The 17,202-nt window shown below is 38.2% G+C and overlaps 1 protein-coding gene across 2 annotated transcripts in view; it reads left to right on the forward strand.

The window, feature by feature from the left end:
- Positions 1 to 17,202, forward strand: part of GRM8 (glutamate metabotropic receptor 8) — a 771,592-nt gene that overhangs the window by 320,129 nt on the left and 434,261 nt on the right. For both annotated transcript variants that reach the window (XM_003789771.1, XM_012805131.1), the window contains 3 exons: positions 7,452 to 7,587; positions 8,069 to 8,223; positions 9,634 to 9,771. In XM_003789771.1, coding sequence (XP_003789819.1) covers positions 7,452 to 7,587; positions 8,069 to 8,223; positions 9,634 to 9,771 — 429 coding nt within the window. The remainder of the gene's footprint in view (positions 1 to 7,451; positions 7,588 to 8,068; positions 8,224 to 9,633; positions 9,772 to 17,202) is intronic.

Below are 17,202 nucleotides of genomic sequence, written 5' to 3' on the forward strand. Positions count from 1 at the left end.
TTTTCTACCATTCGTATAGACTGCCGTTCTTTGTGCAGGAAGACACCTTTGAAGAGGAGTTTAAACATTAAACAATAAAATTCTATTAATCCCTTGATTTATACCATTATTTCAGAAAAAAAGTGTCTTCATTTCCCTGTAAATTTAATTGTATAGCTATGGATCACATTTCAAGACTCTATCAGGGGAGGACCTGTGGTTTCTATTTTGGGACTGCTGTAAGAAGACAGCCTTCAGCTCTCAGACCCTTGAGGAATTTCCCTGGCTACGAAGAGCTACCTTGTCCCAGATCACCTTCTCTCCTTCCCAGAATGGCCCACTTCCAATGACTGATTGTATTGGTCAAGGTGAAAAGATTTATTGTAAGGCATTGGCTGACATAATCATTGAGTTTGAGAAATCCCACAACCTGCCATCTGTAGGCTGGAGACCCAGTAAGGCTGGTTGAGGAGTTTGAAGGCCTGAGAACGAGGAGCACCAAATGCAGAAGATCAAATTCCCGGCTAAAGCAGTCAGGTTGAATTAATTTAACCTTGTTCTACACTTTTATTCTGTTCAGGCCTCAACAGATTGGATGATACCAGCCCAATTGGTAGGCCATCTGCTTTATTATTCTGCTAATTCAAGTGCTAACCTCTTCCAGAAACACCCTCACAGACACACTCAGAAATGTTCCACCAGCTATCTGGGCAGCCCTTGGCCCAGCCAAGTTGACACATATAATTAACCATCACTCTGATTGATGTGGAGATATAATGCCCTGGCCTTCATGGCCTGATTCAAAGCAACTGCCTAGGACATTCTAGACTCAGAGCTCTCTTTGGTGTTTGAGCCTGTTACTGGAGCACAGCCAGCTGAACTACTTATTTGCTAAGTCCTTCTTCCTTCTGAGCCCTCCATAGGGTAGATGCCAAAGGCAAATTTCATGTTCTTCAAAGACTTTCTGAGGATCTATTTTCTGGGGATCCCAATTTGCAACAGTATTATTTCACCACTTTAGATCTCAGCCTTTTAATAAAGTAGAGAAAACTTAAAATGAAACAGAACATTTGATTGTTTTCATAACAGTTTTGATTAATAATTGTCACTGTGAATACTTTAGTAGTTTTTAGCATTCTACAAAAGAGCTGAGTTCTAATTTCAACCCAAATCTTCAAATGCATATAGACGCCATTTGAAAGGACACTTGGATTCTTAGGTAGAAATTAGAGGATCAGGAGGAACATGTAAGTAACTTCTGTTAGCCTCTCACCTTAAAATTGCCCTGACCACATTGTGATTCATGAAATATGAAATCTAATTATTTTATTTATGGGCATAGGCAAGTGAGCAAGTATCCCAACTCAAAATTTAGGATATGTGATAATAGTGCACAAAGAATGGTGGAGGGTTCAAGAAGATGGTCTGTTGAAAACCCCACATTGTAGGTCTGAATATCAGTGCTCTCCGCTCTCACTGTTGGTGATGCTGCCTGCCTGTGCTATGTTACTGTTAACCATGGTAATGATGTGTCACCTTTGTGTAGTTGTGTAGTTTGTCATGTTTATCCCTTTAAATTGGATTCTCACAACATTCTGGGAGATAGTTATTATAACCTCATTAAGAGACGGGGAGATTGAGATTTAAAAGACTCATTTAAAATCACACAAAATCAGGTCTTTTGACACTGAGCTTATTTTATTCTCTACTATACCATCTTTCTGCACTAGCAAGCCAAGGCCTTCAAGCCTGTTATCTCTTATGTCTGAGACATTAGACCACTCACCCGTTTGTCTGAGCTTTCCAAAGAAATAAAAGTTCCTAAATGGCATTGTTTACAAATTTGCTCTTGTATCAATAAAAGCAGATTATAATAACACTCCATGGATGGGTAAACTAAGCCCTAATTGGTATTCTAATTTATGTCACCCCAAAAAGAACTATTGGGAGGCAGACCCCACTTCACTGACAACTTATCATGTATACCATGAATTATCATGGTGTGTGTGTGTATATATATATGTGTGTGTGCGTGTGTATATGTGTGTATTTATATATATATGTGTGTGTATATACACACACATATATTATATATATGCGCATATATATATATATTTTTTTTCTTTCTTTAATGACATTTATTTTTAAACATGTATTTGGAAGACAGTGTTCAAGCTGGCCGCCATAGCTCAGTGGTTATCATGCCAGCCCTGCACACTATCGGCAGTGAGTTTGAGTTTCACCTGGGCCTGACAAACAGACAAAAAGGTGAAGGACAAAGTTCAGCAGTCATGAAGTTCTAGTTGCAGGAGAGAGGGGGAAAAGGCATCAACAAACAAATTATAATTATTGTTGCTTTAGTGCAAAAGTGAAGCAGAAGACAAAGGAACTCAAAAATGCCTTCCTGAGAACATACATTTACACAAAAAAGTGGATTTTCGAGGGTAGACTGGCTACATGCTGAAGAGATTTAAGTCAGTTAATACCTTAATTAAGTTCTTAGTACTCAGTAGCATTACTGTATTTATATGGCTGTCAATAGATGTAGTATAAAAACAACCTGCTGAGATTTTAAAACATTTCTTTAAATTTGTTTTATCTTACTCATCAATCATTTGCAATCATTAAACCATAAAGTTACAGGTATAGTCAATTGTGGATGGGAAAGATACTGAAAAAAGTCTTGATTTAAGAGTCAGACAGATCTGGCTTTGAAGCAGGGTTCCAGCCTTTCTTGCAAGCTGTTAATACCTCTGTTCTCAGTTTCCTCATCAGAAAGATGGTGATGATACTAACCTTAACCTTAGAATGTTGGCGTTAGGAATAGTTACTGTATGATTGAGCAAAGGAGCCTGGGAAAGAGCAGTCACTTGTGTTCTAGCACGTACATAAAGTCCAGTTCATCCAATGATTTTGAAATTATTATTAAATAATCAAAAGAAGAAAAATTACATACCCTACAAGGACACTAGATAGGAAGTTCTAGAAAACATTTGATTATAAATTTCTTCACACAACATTTTTTCCTTAAATACTAAGTATTAAAAATTGCAGAACAGAAACTCACTTGCAGAATAAGAAAATTCGTTTTCTTTTAATTGAACACAATTAGTAATCTTTCAAGATACAGAAAACTAGAGGCAATGAAGACATTCTTCAATAAAAGACAACTTCCCTTTCTCTAACCCACATTAGTAGTTTAAATCAAGAGAGTGAGTCTCTAAAAAAGCAAAGCAACAGATGTTGAGTATTGTATGGAAAACACATCTTTGATTAGGCTTGAATCTTTGGCTGAATTTTGCTAGATTTTTGAAACCAAATTCTAACAGTATTTTCTTTTATTGAACTCATAGGGCTCTTTTGGGGATGACTCATTTGTCATTTATTTCTGCCTTTTGAGACATCTTATGTTGTTATCTTTCATTGTTACCTACTTGTACACTCTTGTCTGTTGTTTCTTATGTGTACATCCTGTTATTCAATTGTATCATAACGCTGCTGAGGACAGGCAGTCTTTGAATGTCCGTACGTCCTAAAACAGTAGAACCTGAGTGTTTATGAACATATTAACAGTTCAGCTTTTTGACTGATGTGAAAACAGAAATTATGAATGAACTTCAGATTTATAAGTAGAATTCTTAATCTTCTCATTCCAATCACTTGAGAAGTAATCAGTCCACAATTTAATAATTAAATATCCATACAGCATCAAACAGCAGAATGCCACGTGAAGCAGTTTCTCTGTCAAGTACTTGTTCAGCTCAAATAGATTAACTGTACAGCGGCTTTCCCCAAGAAAATGCAGATGGACCAAGCTGACAAATATGAGGTGAGGGAAAGGGACAGAAAATAGTGAAATGGATTGAAACTGTGTTAAAATCCAGCCTAATTCACTCAGCTTTTTAGAAACAAACATGTTCAATAGGTCCTCAGCAAATAAATCAATTGATGGATTCAGACTAAACTGTACATTTGGATTGCCTGCTTGCCTCATCTGAAATAGTCTTACCAAAATTCTTCTGAACCTTATTTTCTCTGCCCATGGAGTCAGTAATAGTCTCAGAATGATATTCAGGATATAATATGTCTTTAATGGAATGCTTAAGTAATCTCAGCAATATAATTAAAAGGGCAGTCATATTTTGAAACCATTCTTGTTCCCTAGAGAGTGTTACTTATATTTGCATTCCTACAGTTACCTAACATTTCAACTCACCAATGTATTTAATTGATTTTTTTAAAAAAAATATGAGGTCAGACTTCAACTTAATCTCTACACCTTGTTCTAAAAGTTTTCTCAAAATGTGATCACTCCATTAGCCAGGAGTTGTGGCAGGCATCTGAAATCCCAGCTACGCAGGAGGCTGAGGCAGGAGGATTGCTTGAATGCAGGAGTTTGAGGTTGATGTGAGCTAGGCTGAGGCTTTGTATGGCCTTCTAGCCAGGCAAAAGAGTGAGAAAAAAAAATGACAGCTCCAATTTCATTACATTACCCTCCTCCCTCTTAATTCCAGATTTGCTTTTTCAGTTTGATGTTCCATAAGTACTTTGAAGACAACCTGTCTTGAATCAAAATGATTCTTTTCTTTCCCTCACCCTCCTGGATTTTCAACTTATTTAATGGTGTCTTCATAGAACTGGTCACAAAGACTAAATCCTTGGAGTCATACTTAGTGGTTTCCCATTGCTTTGCTGCTTATATCAGATTGGCACAATGCCCCATTGATGCCAACAGCTTAAGAATTCTACCTTAACCCCATCAGCTCCACCTAGCACCACTGCGTTAGTCAGCTTTCCCCATGGTCTGTTCTAGTAACCTCCCAGCTGGGCTCATTGCAGGTTGTTCTCCCCACTTTAGCTTGCCCTCTACATCAACAGACCTCATCCATTTCCCATGAAATGCAATGTTTATCCATGACTCATAATCAGAAACAGAAACATTTAGTGAGAAATTTCAGCACTCTAATGATTCACCACCTGCCACAGATCCCACAGAGCTATGCACGATCTGGACCCTGCCTCTGTCTCCTCATTGTCACCCACATTCCTTGCCCTCATTCAGTGACACCACCAGTCCTTCCTGCCCTTTACTCTGCTCTTCTCTCCCAGGCTGTCTTCCTTTTGACCTCAACTAAATCACACCACTGTAGGGTAGCTTTCCCTGAACACTCTTTAAATTCAATTCTGGTTATAATTATAGTCTCCATCTTCTTTTCCTCTTCTCTTTCTCCTCCTCCTCCTCATTTACTTACTTTATGTTAAGCTGGGTTTTCCTGCAACATTTCTATACTCTGAGAAGGCAGAGTTTCTTTCATTTGCTCCTGCACAGTACCTGGAAGATTCAGGGGACTCAGTAACTATATACTGAAGGAATGATTGGTCATTAGGGTCGTACATGGTAGTGGTTTGTCAGCAAGCTGGCTAACTGAATGCAGCACCAGGACTCAATGGAGGTATTATGGGCAATTCCCACCCCTGAAGAGCATATGGGAAGGTTAGAGAAATAACTGCTATTACAGGGATAATTTTGAATGTTTTCTAAATTATAAGAAAAATAAGCCTTTAGTACTTTTGCACTGGTCTGTCAGATGTAATTGCTGTACACATCTTGTCTGGCCACCACACCTGGGAAACTCACTATCTGGCTCTAAGACGTTTCTTTTATTATGGCTACCTGAGTTTCCTTCCCAAAGCAGAAAGCTCATCATGTAATTATCTTGCTTTTGAACTTATAATAGGTTCCCATTGTTTTCAGGGTAAAGTTCAAATTATTCAATAGCTCAGTCCATTTGGGCTGCTGTGACAAATTATCATGGACAAGGTGGCTTATGGACAACAGAAATTTATTTCTTACAGTTCGGGAGGCTGGAAGTCTGAGATCAAGGTGCCAGCATGGCCGGCTGCTGGTGAGGTCCCACTTCCTGGTTCACCATGTCTTTTTGCTGGGTCTTCACATGACAGATGTTAGAAGGGCTCTCTCTGGGTGGCGCCTGTAGCTCAAAGCGGTAGGGCGCCGGCCCCATATGCTGGAGGTGGCCGGTTCAAACCTAGCCCCGGCCAAAAAAAAAAGGGGCTCTCTCTCTGGAGACTGTTTTATAAGGACACTAATCCGACCCATGAAGAATCCACTCTCGTGATTTAATCACCTACCAAAGGGCCCCATATCCTAATACCTTAGCACTGGGAATTATATTCCAACATATGGACTTTCAGCATACAGAATTTGGCATGTCTAACAGTTATTCTCAAGTTGGACCTAGTCAGTCCTTCCAACCTCAACCTCATCCATACTTTACCAAGGGCCATGATTCAAACTACATATTCTGATGCCATGGCCTCTATCAGGCGTGTCCCACTTTTGTCCCCATATGGCTGTCTGTTTGCTCTGTAAAATCCAGCTTTCTCAAGCACTGTGGTTACTCAATCCTCTATGCTCTCATTGTATTGTATACATTGTTAATTCCCAAATTGTATTAAATATTCCATGATAATTTATGAATACCTGTCCCCCAGACTAAGGTGGTGACCTCAGGATTAGACTGAACATTCTGCATGTTGAGTCCAGTGTGTAGTACATAATGGCATCCAACAGTGTTGAATGACTAAGTGCATTGCCCATTGTTTGGAAGTAAAAATGTCTTTGCCTACTGAAGCAGTGCTATAAATGGTGATTTAATTCTCAGCGGACCAAAAAAAAAAAAAAAAAGCCTATTTGAACTGTAATGCATTTGAAACTTATTGCCAATAGTCTTTTGTCTTCTAGTATCAGGGTATGTTATTTGTCTCCTTCACTGCAATTGAGGAAACCTCTTCCTTCTTCCCCCAACTCAACCCAGAGGCAGAATCTTATGAATGGAGGGTGAAAGAAGACTTCTTTCTTTTCTGTTGACGTGATAGTAAAATGAGAGTTCTGCCATTTTCATGGTAGAGACACATGTCAACTGAGGGTTTATGAGACTTAACTTGTGTCTCAAATAGTCTTGAAGACCACTTGTCTCATAACACATCATTATGTCATTATGCTGTGTGAAAATTTTGCTGCAATGAAATTAACTTTAAAGGAGGTCTACTAATAAATGATAGTTGTTGTTTAATAGGGATCTTAATTATAAGAAATTTTCCTACTTTTTATTGGTTCTGTCACTTGTCCTTTGGCTTATGTTACATAAATCAAAATAGCCCTTCTTTATTCTTCTCTTTATGCACTTTGATTTTCTTACTTATATGCAGAGAAGTAATATTTAAAATTGGAAAAAACCCAAGTCCCTGTATGATTAAGTAATTGATGTCAATTACTTGGTGAATATATTATAATGTAAACAGCATGATTGCTTTTAAGAGGTGACAGTGACGTACATTGAGAGACAAAATCCTGTACCGAATCTTGTGCTTTTATCTAGTACTTAACACATTAAATTTGCTAATTAAATAAATGCTATTTCTGAATCCCTTTTTTTGTTAAAAAAAAATAGGTGGTGTTTGCATTGCTCAATCACAGAAAATTCCACGCGAACCAAGACCTGGAGAATTTGAAAAAATTATCAAACGCCTGCTAGAAACACCTAATGCTCGAGCAGTGATTATGTTTGCCAACGAGGATGACATCAGGTGCCGATTACTTTTTTCTGTATGTGGGATCAAATTTGTGGCGGCCCACATCCTTTTAAAAACATATTTCATGTTCAATGTAAAGTCTTGTGAAATTTCACAGGAATTGCATAATCTCCTTGTAATTACAGACTGCCTTCTGCTACACAGACAGGCACAACAAGCCTTCTAGTTTCAAGTATGAAATGCCTATAGAGTAAAACCTGGGGACTGAATTAGATGAGGCAAATAAGGGTGATGGACAGAATGACGTGATGAGGTTAAAAATAAGGATAATTAAGATGTGCTGGAGTTCGTCTCTGATATATTTCCTTTAGGAGATGATAAGTCTCAGGCAGCTAGAAATGATTGTCTGATTGTTCAACAGTGATCTGCTGAGTGTTATCTGTTATAATCACTTTATAAAGCCAGTCTTGTAACATTCATAATTGTGGCATTTCTTGATATATATGGTATGCTTTATTTCTTTTGATTCCTATAGGAGGATATTGGAAGCAGCAAAAAAATTAAACCAAAGTGGACATTTTCTCTGGATTGGTTCAGATAGCTGGGGATCCAAAATAGCCCCTGTCTATCAGCAGGAGGAGATTGCAGAAGGGGCCGTGACAATTTTGCCCAAAAGAGCATCAATTGATGGTAAGGATACACCATAGAGTATCCTCTCCTTCCAGTTGAATCAAAACTCAGAGGTAAACTGGAACGTTTGAATATGATGACATGCACCCATTATTGATAACTCTGGATAGAATTTTTAGCTATGACTTTAGAATCATTAAGATCAGTATGTATTCAAGCATATTTTATACATGTCCATCTATGTATGTGTGTGTATATAGAAGAAAAAGTACTCATTCAGTTTTTATTTTTATTTATTTATTTATTTATTTATTGTGAGACAGAGTTTTACTGTGTCACCCTCGGTAGAGTGCTATGGTATCCCAGCTCACGGCAACCTCAAACTCTTAGGCTTAAGCAATTCTCTTGCCTCAGCATCCCCAGTAGCTGGGACTACAGATGCCCACCACAACACCTTGCTTTTTTTTTGGTTGTAGTTGTCATTCTTTAGCAAGCCTGGGCAGAGTACCGACCCACCAGCCCCAGTGTATGTGGCCAGCGCCCTAACCCCTGAGCTATGGACACTGAGCCTATTCAATTTTTATTGTAAAAAAGAGAACCATAGTTAGTCTTAGTAATGTCCACAATTTTTGTAATTGCATTTTGAGTTTGCATATTTCCATGGGCACATATGGCGGTTATAGCATTGTTAAGGGGGAAATGCTTTTTTATTGTTGTTGTTGAAAGTGAATACATAATGCTGGGCTGACCCTATAGATAAATAAATGCCTCAGAAAAGATTTGGAGCATTTCTGTAAGGCAATCTGCCTTCAAACTTATCTTTTCTAATAGTCTTGACAATGACTGTAATTCCTACCTTTACCATTATTCTTTTGGAGTAAGGCATTATTTCCAGGTGGTCTCTCTTCAGTGGGGTGGTTACCTGAGCAAACTGACACTTTAACCTTATTACCCATGACTCTGTCTGATTGCATTAGCATTGATTGCTTTATTGAATTATCCAAAAATGGAAAATATAGGAGAGATAAATTTTGAGGTTGATGGAAACATAATTAAGTCTGGAACATTGATCCATTCCAGGAGAGAGAGAAAAGAATTAAAAAAGTCTGAATTGTGTCCTGTATATTCAGGATTCAGCATGAGGTCACTGTTTCTGCCCCTGGGAGATGTCAAGTACAGGAGAGGTTATAAGGATGACACTGACACTGGGCTTTCGTGTTCTACTCATTCCTAGAGCTAAGTGCCTGAACAGTACGGTTAAGGAATGGGGGAAATATTATAGTCTACTCACCCTCTGGGGCTTTTGCCATGAGAGAAGCCTTATTTCTGTGTCTCTGTCTCTCCTTAATTTGTTATTAATTTATAAATTTATTTTTATGCAAAGATCCTAACATCCATTCCAATGTTCTGATAGTATTTGGTTTTGATTTTGAAAGAATATTAAAATCATACCTTTATTTTTTTCAATAGGGTTTGATCGATATTTTAGAAGCCGGACTCTTGCCAATAATCGAAGAAACGTGTGGTTTGCAGAATTTTGGGAAGAGAATTTTGGATGCAAGTTAGGATCACATGGAAAAAGAAACAGTCATATAAAGAAATGCACAGGTAACCACTTGAATGCTTTCCCTGGTGCGTGTATTTTAGTGTTACCTGATAAGTGACATTTTCCTATGTGGATAACAATGAGCATATCTTTTACTTTCTTGTATCCCTTGTTATAGTTTCTCACTCCCTAGGGCTGAGCATTCACTGATCATTCAGCACATGTAGTTTTGTTCATTAGTTCTCACAGTGGATCAAGCAGTATTTGTTGAACATAAACCATGTGTGCAGCCCTGGTGTACTTCAATTCTATTTTAAAATCACTGGCTGAATGTCTGCTTTGGAAAAAAAGCACTTTAGTAGGTTTGATGGATATAGACAAATAACACATGGTGTTGCTCTCTGGAAGTTCAAAATATGGTACCATAATAAAGTATTTTTCAACTATTTCAATCCCTGTCACCTTTAATGCTGTTATTTTCTATATTCTGCAGAGCAGCTGTCCTGGAACATCTATGATTTTTTTTATGCTTTACTTTCCATAGCTTGTGGTTAAAAATAATAATTTTGAATGTAAATTGTTGAATATATGAGCAAAACTTAATTTTTCTGCAGATAATATGATTGTGTACATAGGACGAAACAATAGAAAGTTTTAAAAATCACTTAGAACTAAATAGTAAATTTAGCAAGGTAAACAGATAAAAGGTCAATATAAACATCCATTTTAGTATAATATATATTAGAAACTAACACAGAGAAAATGGAATTTAAGAATACTTTCAATAGTAGGATAAAAACACAAAACATTAGGGCTAATTTTAAGAAAGATGCATAAATCTTCTATACTGAAAATGACATAACTTGGGAATGTGTGGTATAAATGATTCACTCCTTCCTTGAGTGCTCCTCCCCTCCATATTTTGCTATGTCCTCCTTTTCTGTACTTTTTTTTGGAAATAGCTGTTCAAATAATGGATGGAATACTCTAAATGCTAGGGCAGACATATAAACAAAGAGAGGATGAGGATGTGACAGTGGGTGTCCCTCTCAGGACGACTCTCCCTTCAGGCTTCCTGTGTGCCGGCCACCATTCCAGGGGCCATGTAAGTGAAGAGAGACAGGATTCCTGCTCTCTGGGATTACATTTGAGCGTGAAGAGAAAGTCACTACATAAGTAAACCCATAAATCAACAGATTTGTCTAGATGCTGGCATGTGCTTAGGAGAAATGCGATAGAGTGGACCTGAAGGAGTGACCAGGTGGTCTTGGAAGAGAATCTGATTGTGTGGTCTTTAGTATACTTTTCTGAGGAGGTGACATATGAGACAAGGCCTGGAAGATAAGAAACTGTCAGCCGCGTGAAGCTACAACAGCCATTCATTCCAGGATCTAGGGTCAGCTGAACTTCTTTTGTTCAGGGAGGCTGGTAGGAGAGTGAGCATCGAGAGAGGGAGATCGAAGGCAGATGGGCTATCCTGGAGCCAGGCCATGTGTGATCTTGAAGTCCTTTCTAGAAGTTCCATAGTTGAGGAATCTGGGCTATATCCTACCTGTGAGACAGACTGACTTTAGGTTTTTCATTCAGAGATTTGCTCACATATCAGGTTCAAGAAGATTCTCTGAGCAGAAGAAGTGGGAAGAGGATTGGGGTTCCGGGGAGAAAAAGAGGAAGGTCAGTCCGGACTCATCCTGGGCCATGGCCTATATAAGGATGAGTTAGAGATGGAGCTCAGTCATGGTAGTGTTCATACTGTATTCTGAGTGGTTAACACTAGAGGTGGGGGTGAAGTGATGGGGACTCTGCATCTCAGATTTCTGTCAGGGAGGTTAAGGACAATGGTGATGTTATTAAATAACAGAGGGAAAAAAAGGCAGAATGAATGGTAGATGTTTGGGGACTAACTTTAATTTGGTTCTGAAATAGCCCCCATGGAACAGTCCAGGAGGTGGCAGCATAAAATCTGGGTCTGCAAAGAAAGTTCACTAAAAAATTCAAACTAGAGAGTCATGGAGACTTGGAAGTCAAAGATGAAGGTGGAGATACAATTAATTGCCAGAGGAGACTGAGTAAAGATTAGGAGAAGTGACTGGGGACTCAAGGAGAGGAGGCAAGAAAGTACACGGAGAATGATGGGTTTGGGGGAAGGAGATGAACCGGGACTCAAGCAGTCTCAGTCTCTAAGAGAGAAGGCAGGTCCCTGTGGTTCTCATGCTGCAGAGAGGAGTGGCTGAGGGTAAGTGGTACGCTAGAGAGACTGAATTGTGAGGGTTGAGAGAAGACAGAATGGAGGAAGTAGAGGAAAGGATGCTGTGTCAAGAAGTTTGGCAAAGAAAGAAAGTAGATATGGTGAGAGAACTTGAGTAAGAATCAAGGGAGAGATTTATTTAGGATCGGGCTTATATACTATATTTTTAGATAAACAAGGAGGAATAATTAGAGAAAGAGATTCAATGTGAAGTAAGATCTTGGTGGAAGGTGAGGCACTGAGAGAGCAGTGTTGCCTTTAAATAATGTGATTTAGTTGGGGGAAAAAGATAAACACACAATCAGAGTGAAAAGATCTGTGATTAAATGCTAAATTTGGGTATAGAAATTAAGGAAGTTCAGCAAATATATGACTGTACGTTCATGTTGTAAAACCCAAAGCTTGGTGGAGGAGGTGAAAGTTCTATAACAAGAGGGATTTGGGAAATAACTTCTAAAAGGAGGAAAATGGTGGGTTAGCAAGACAAAGGCATAGGGTAGGATGTGGCATAGGGATGTGTGGGAAACAGGCGAAAGTACAGCTTAGTGTAGAGGAGGAAATATCTCAAGGGATAGTAGGAAATAGAGAGGGGCCAGTTTACAGAAGGACTTGAAAAGAGACTTGATATGCAGAGTAACTTACGTGTTTTTCATTGAGATATAATTTGTATTGAACTTAATTCTGAGTTCTGAATGTTACTGGTTTTTCTTCTACCAATTCATATCCTGTTGTTTAGACTGTGTTAATGAAAATCTAGCAGTAAATGAAATGGAAGAACTTCTATACATGTATATACACACATGTTTAAAACTGGTAGGAAATTGGCTGTCAAAGAACTTTTTAATAGACTGTCTTCAGAATAACCAGTTACTCTAAACTCATGTTTTCCAAGTAAGTTGAGGTATATAGTTGTGCCTTTAGCATCTGTAGATGGAATATGCTAATTTCAGGCACAAATACGGAACTGGAATCCAGTTTAGAATCCAGATTTGGTAGCACATCTACTTCAGATTCCTTTGATTAACTGGGTGTTGCTAAAATTGTAACAATTTGTCCAATTTGAGATATTTCTAGTGCGATGAAAATGGTGTTTACTCCAAGTGCTAGGGCAAATGCACCCTCTGAGAACTGGGTCAGTAAACAGATTTTCATGCAAATCTCATTGTGGGTGATACCAAAATAACTTGTCTCCGGGTAGAAAACAAACAAATAATGAAATGTTCTAACTTAATTTTTTTAAAACAGTAACATATGAAAGTTTCCAGATGGTGAGAAAAGACATTTGTATTCCAAAGTACCATTCCACCAAGTTTTTATCTCTGTTTTAAGGGAGGAGGGAAGATGATCTAGCCTGGTGGTAGTCAGAGAAACTTAGGAGGAAAAACCTACAGGATATTCATGGGTGGAGTCGTTTGAAAATTCTTTTAAAATTTGGCCTTAAAAATTTCACATTTTAACTACCTACAAGTCAAAAGGTTAGGAAGTCTCTGAAAGCAGGATATCTACAAGGCCCTTTGGGGGCATTTAAGCATCATTTATGGGTTTGATGTGTTGAGTAAAATTTTACTTAGGCGATGATAATCTATGAACGTAATTATTTGCTTCCATGGGGGCAATATTGACATTGTATTTCCATGGATAAGCAAGCGCTTCCCTGCAGGGTAGGGCTCCTGTGTAATCAATCTTGGGGAGAAAGAACATCTTCAAGCAGTGAGGGGCATCTTCTTCCTAAAATTTACTCAGTTCAAACAGTTTTCTGTGATAATTTTCCTCCTTCGAATGTCAGGAAAGCTTTCAAAAAGATGTGATATTACTACTAACTTTTGATTTGCTGGCCAAATTCCAAGTGAGGTAATTCCTACCATCCACTTAGCCATTTATGTCATTATTATCGCTTCTGAGAGCTGCTGAGTTCTGAAAGCTACTACTACTTAATCCTACTTAAAATTCCCTTTGTCTTTCTCAAGAAGAAAAAAGGACTTTTGTACTTGTTATCCGTGATGATGGGTGTTATTTTATGGATATTTATCTGACCTCTCCGTCTGCTCCTCCCTCCCCCGTGTACTTTCAGCCTTAATGCCTTTCCACTCTATAAAACCCTGACACTCACAGACTCTCTTGAGAAATGCATCTTCGTCCTCCCCTCATCTTTACACACTTTTTATACACCTCTTTCTCCACTCTGGCCTCTGTCTCAATTCCTCTTCCACTGATCCATCACCTTATTTTCCCTTTTTCTTATCTTTTATCAGTTCCTTAGCTTGAAATTGCTTTGTCCAGCAGGATTCTAATTGGCAGCAGAGAGTTTTTCTTAAGAGGTTTTGTTTAACTCTTTAAACAAATCTTTCTGATGTCTTGTCTTCTATAATGAGGCCCTGATAGTGAATGTTGCAGGGAACCTCTCATACACTGTGTCTGCCTTCATCTCTCCATCATGAATTCTAAGTATCCCTGTCCTTACCAAAACAGACCTCTTGGCCCCCTCTAACAAATCCAATCATTGTGCTAAACTATCTCAAAACCTTCCTTTATTTCATTCTTCCATTTATTCATTCATCATTCATGCACCCGTTTATTCATTTCAAATAGCTCACCGGCAGGTACCGTGCTGCAAGTCCTCAAGGAACTCACAAAGACATACACACTACCTTATTAAATTGGAACTGCTCTCCTTGTCTTTTGGGTTTTAATCCTCAGCCAGGAGTCTGGGGCACTGCTGCTTAGCCTGCATACAGCTGACACTCAGATACTAAATGGTGGTGAGCATATGCTACACGAAATGGCCTATTGATTCTTATTTATGATGATAGAAACAGCGGTAATGGAAAAAGCAATGCACAAATATGTTTCTTCCCACAAACAAGCAATTCTGTCAGTGAACCAAATAGCAGCCTCAATAATTAGCTCCCTGAAAGGCCTGTCAGTTTATTTTTTAGTGCCAGGTAACTAGGTAACTTCTCAGGTATAACTATCTCGCCGCAGTCCTCTCTCTACATAGGGAGGCTATGAAAGGTGGACACTCTGCCCTACCCAGCCCAGGACTCGGGACTCATGGACACCATGTGAACAGATTAGGTGGTTACCAAAGGGGACAGAACAGATCTACACAATTTGATTTGGTGATTCGGAATGTAAGAAAACTAAGATAATCTTTCCTGAATTAAAATGTATTCTGCCATCCCCATTTGTCCCCTTGCCTAGTGTAAAACTCTGTCAGGGAGAATTTCTTGACATTAGCACTACAAGGTTCCCACTGGACCATATGCTCCTGTTCTTGGCAAGTGAAATAGCAGAAATCCCAGAATGACTTATTTATGTCATTTCTGAGATTTCATATTGAATTTCAATAGATGAGATGACAAAACAAGCAGTGATTTCAGACATACTAGATTTAAAAATTTAGAGCGGAGGTGTAAGATCAAAATCATTCTCTCATTTTCTAAATGAAGAAACTGGAATCCAGGGAAATAAAATGAATTGTTGAAAAAGAAAATCAAAGTGTTGGTCTCAGAGCTGCAACTGGAATCCTGGTCTCTTTTTATTTGAATTTGTCCTTGACATTTATAGCCTCAATTTATTTTATTATTTACTTATTTTAGATTTTTTACCACATAGATGAAAAGTTTTTTTTTTCTCTTTGTGATATTTTATGTATGATGCAATGTATTGTGGAATTTTAATCACCAACTATAAAGTGAAACAAAAATAACATATTGGTTATGATCTAATCTTACATAAAGTGGTTAATATTGTAATATTCTTTACATTGATTTTCCATGATAGATGTAGTTTTTGCCAGTGGGCCTTGAGCAGCATAAACCTTTTATTCTGGTTCCCTGGCCCTCTGCCATTTATACATGGTAAGAGTAGACTTATGCCTACATTAACAAAAAAACGGGAGAAACTAGCAACTAGAAACTTCTATCACTCTAGGTTCAGTGATACTGAATTATAGCAACTCGCTTTGCTAAATTACAGTTCACTTAGTCATTTCCTTAAAGAAAAACACACCCCATCTATGTTAAAGCTGTAAAGGAGGCAGTGTAATGCACAGCAGCATTTCTAGAACTTTAGTGCGCGTGCAAATCTCCTGAGCACCTTGTTAAAATGCAGATTTTGATTTTGTAGTTGGGGAACACTCTACATTTCTGACCAGTTCCCAGGTGACATGGATGCTGGTGAGCTCTGGGCCGCACTTTGAGTAATAGGGGATGTGAGAATTACTTTATATTGATAGCAACGGCACCTGAAGCTTAATTACCAGAGCCAGTATTCAACTGTGCTAAAGATTACTGATAAACTCAAGGAATCTTACTAAGAACCATTTAAGTGAGACCTTAAATGTAAATTGTTAAATGCAAAAATATGCAATCACTAGCCTATGTTTTATATACTAATTTCAATAAGTAGATCAGCAAGATGTAAAGACACAGTACGTGTGTGTGTGTGTGTGTGTGTGTTTGTTTCCTCATTAGGAAATTTGAAACTGAAAAGCTCAATTACTAAATTTAAAGAAATGTACACAGATGCACCTGTATTTCTGAAATCTGCACAGCAGATTGTAAATTTTGCCATATCAGGATACAAAAATATTCTGAAAACTTTAAAAACTGTATTGTCAGTCATAAATGCACAGAGTAGAGAAGTTAAGAGAGTTCCTTGGAGATTATTTAGTTCAATTCATTTTGCAGGAAAGGAAATTGAGGCCCATCTGGCCTAAGTTACTTGTCTGAAGCCCTCTAGCTACTAAAGATAATAGTAGTACTGAAATCTGCTGTGATACTTGATTCTTCCTTGACTCTAGCCTGTTCTGATGGCATTTCCCAAAATGAACCTGACCATTCCACAATCCTTGGAAGAGTGGCCTGAATGTTTTTTCCATGACCACCTAAGGTTAAGTATTCCCTCTTTGTGAAGCCTCTGGACTACTAAGAAGGTCAAGGTGATGCTTTTGATCTGAAACACTAATTCTACTGGAATCATGGAAGCAGTTAAACTTCAAGGGTATGTAGATGCTAACATTTTTTTCAGACAATAACTTAAAAATGCCCACTCTCCAGAGCAAGAATGAATCCAGGAGCCTAAAAATCCCTTTCCATAAAGCACACAGCAGACTTGGGCATTAGGTTGACTGATTAGAAGTTGAGTGAGTATGGATAAGTAAGATCTCTGGGTTATTGTACTGTAAGACTCAGAAATGGAAGAAAGAATTCAGGTAAACAGGTCAGAGTTCAGAATTTTTGAG

Source organism: Otolemur garnettii, unplaced genomic scaffold, assembly GCF_000181295.1.
Source record: "Otolemur garnettii isolate 467f Iridium unplaced genomic scaffold, OtoGar3 scaffold00037, whole genome shotgun sequence".
Taxonomy (NCBI): Eukaryota; Metazoa; Chordata; class Mammalia; order Primates; family Galagidae; genus Otolemur; species Otolemur garnettii.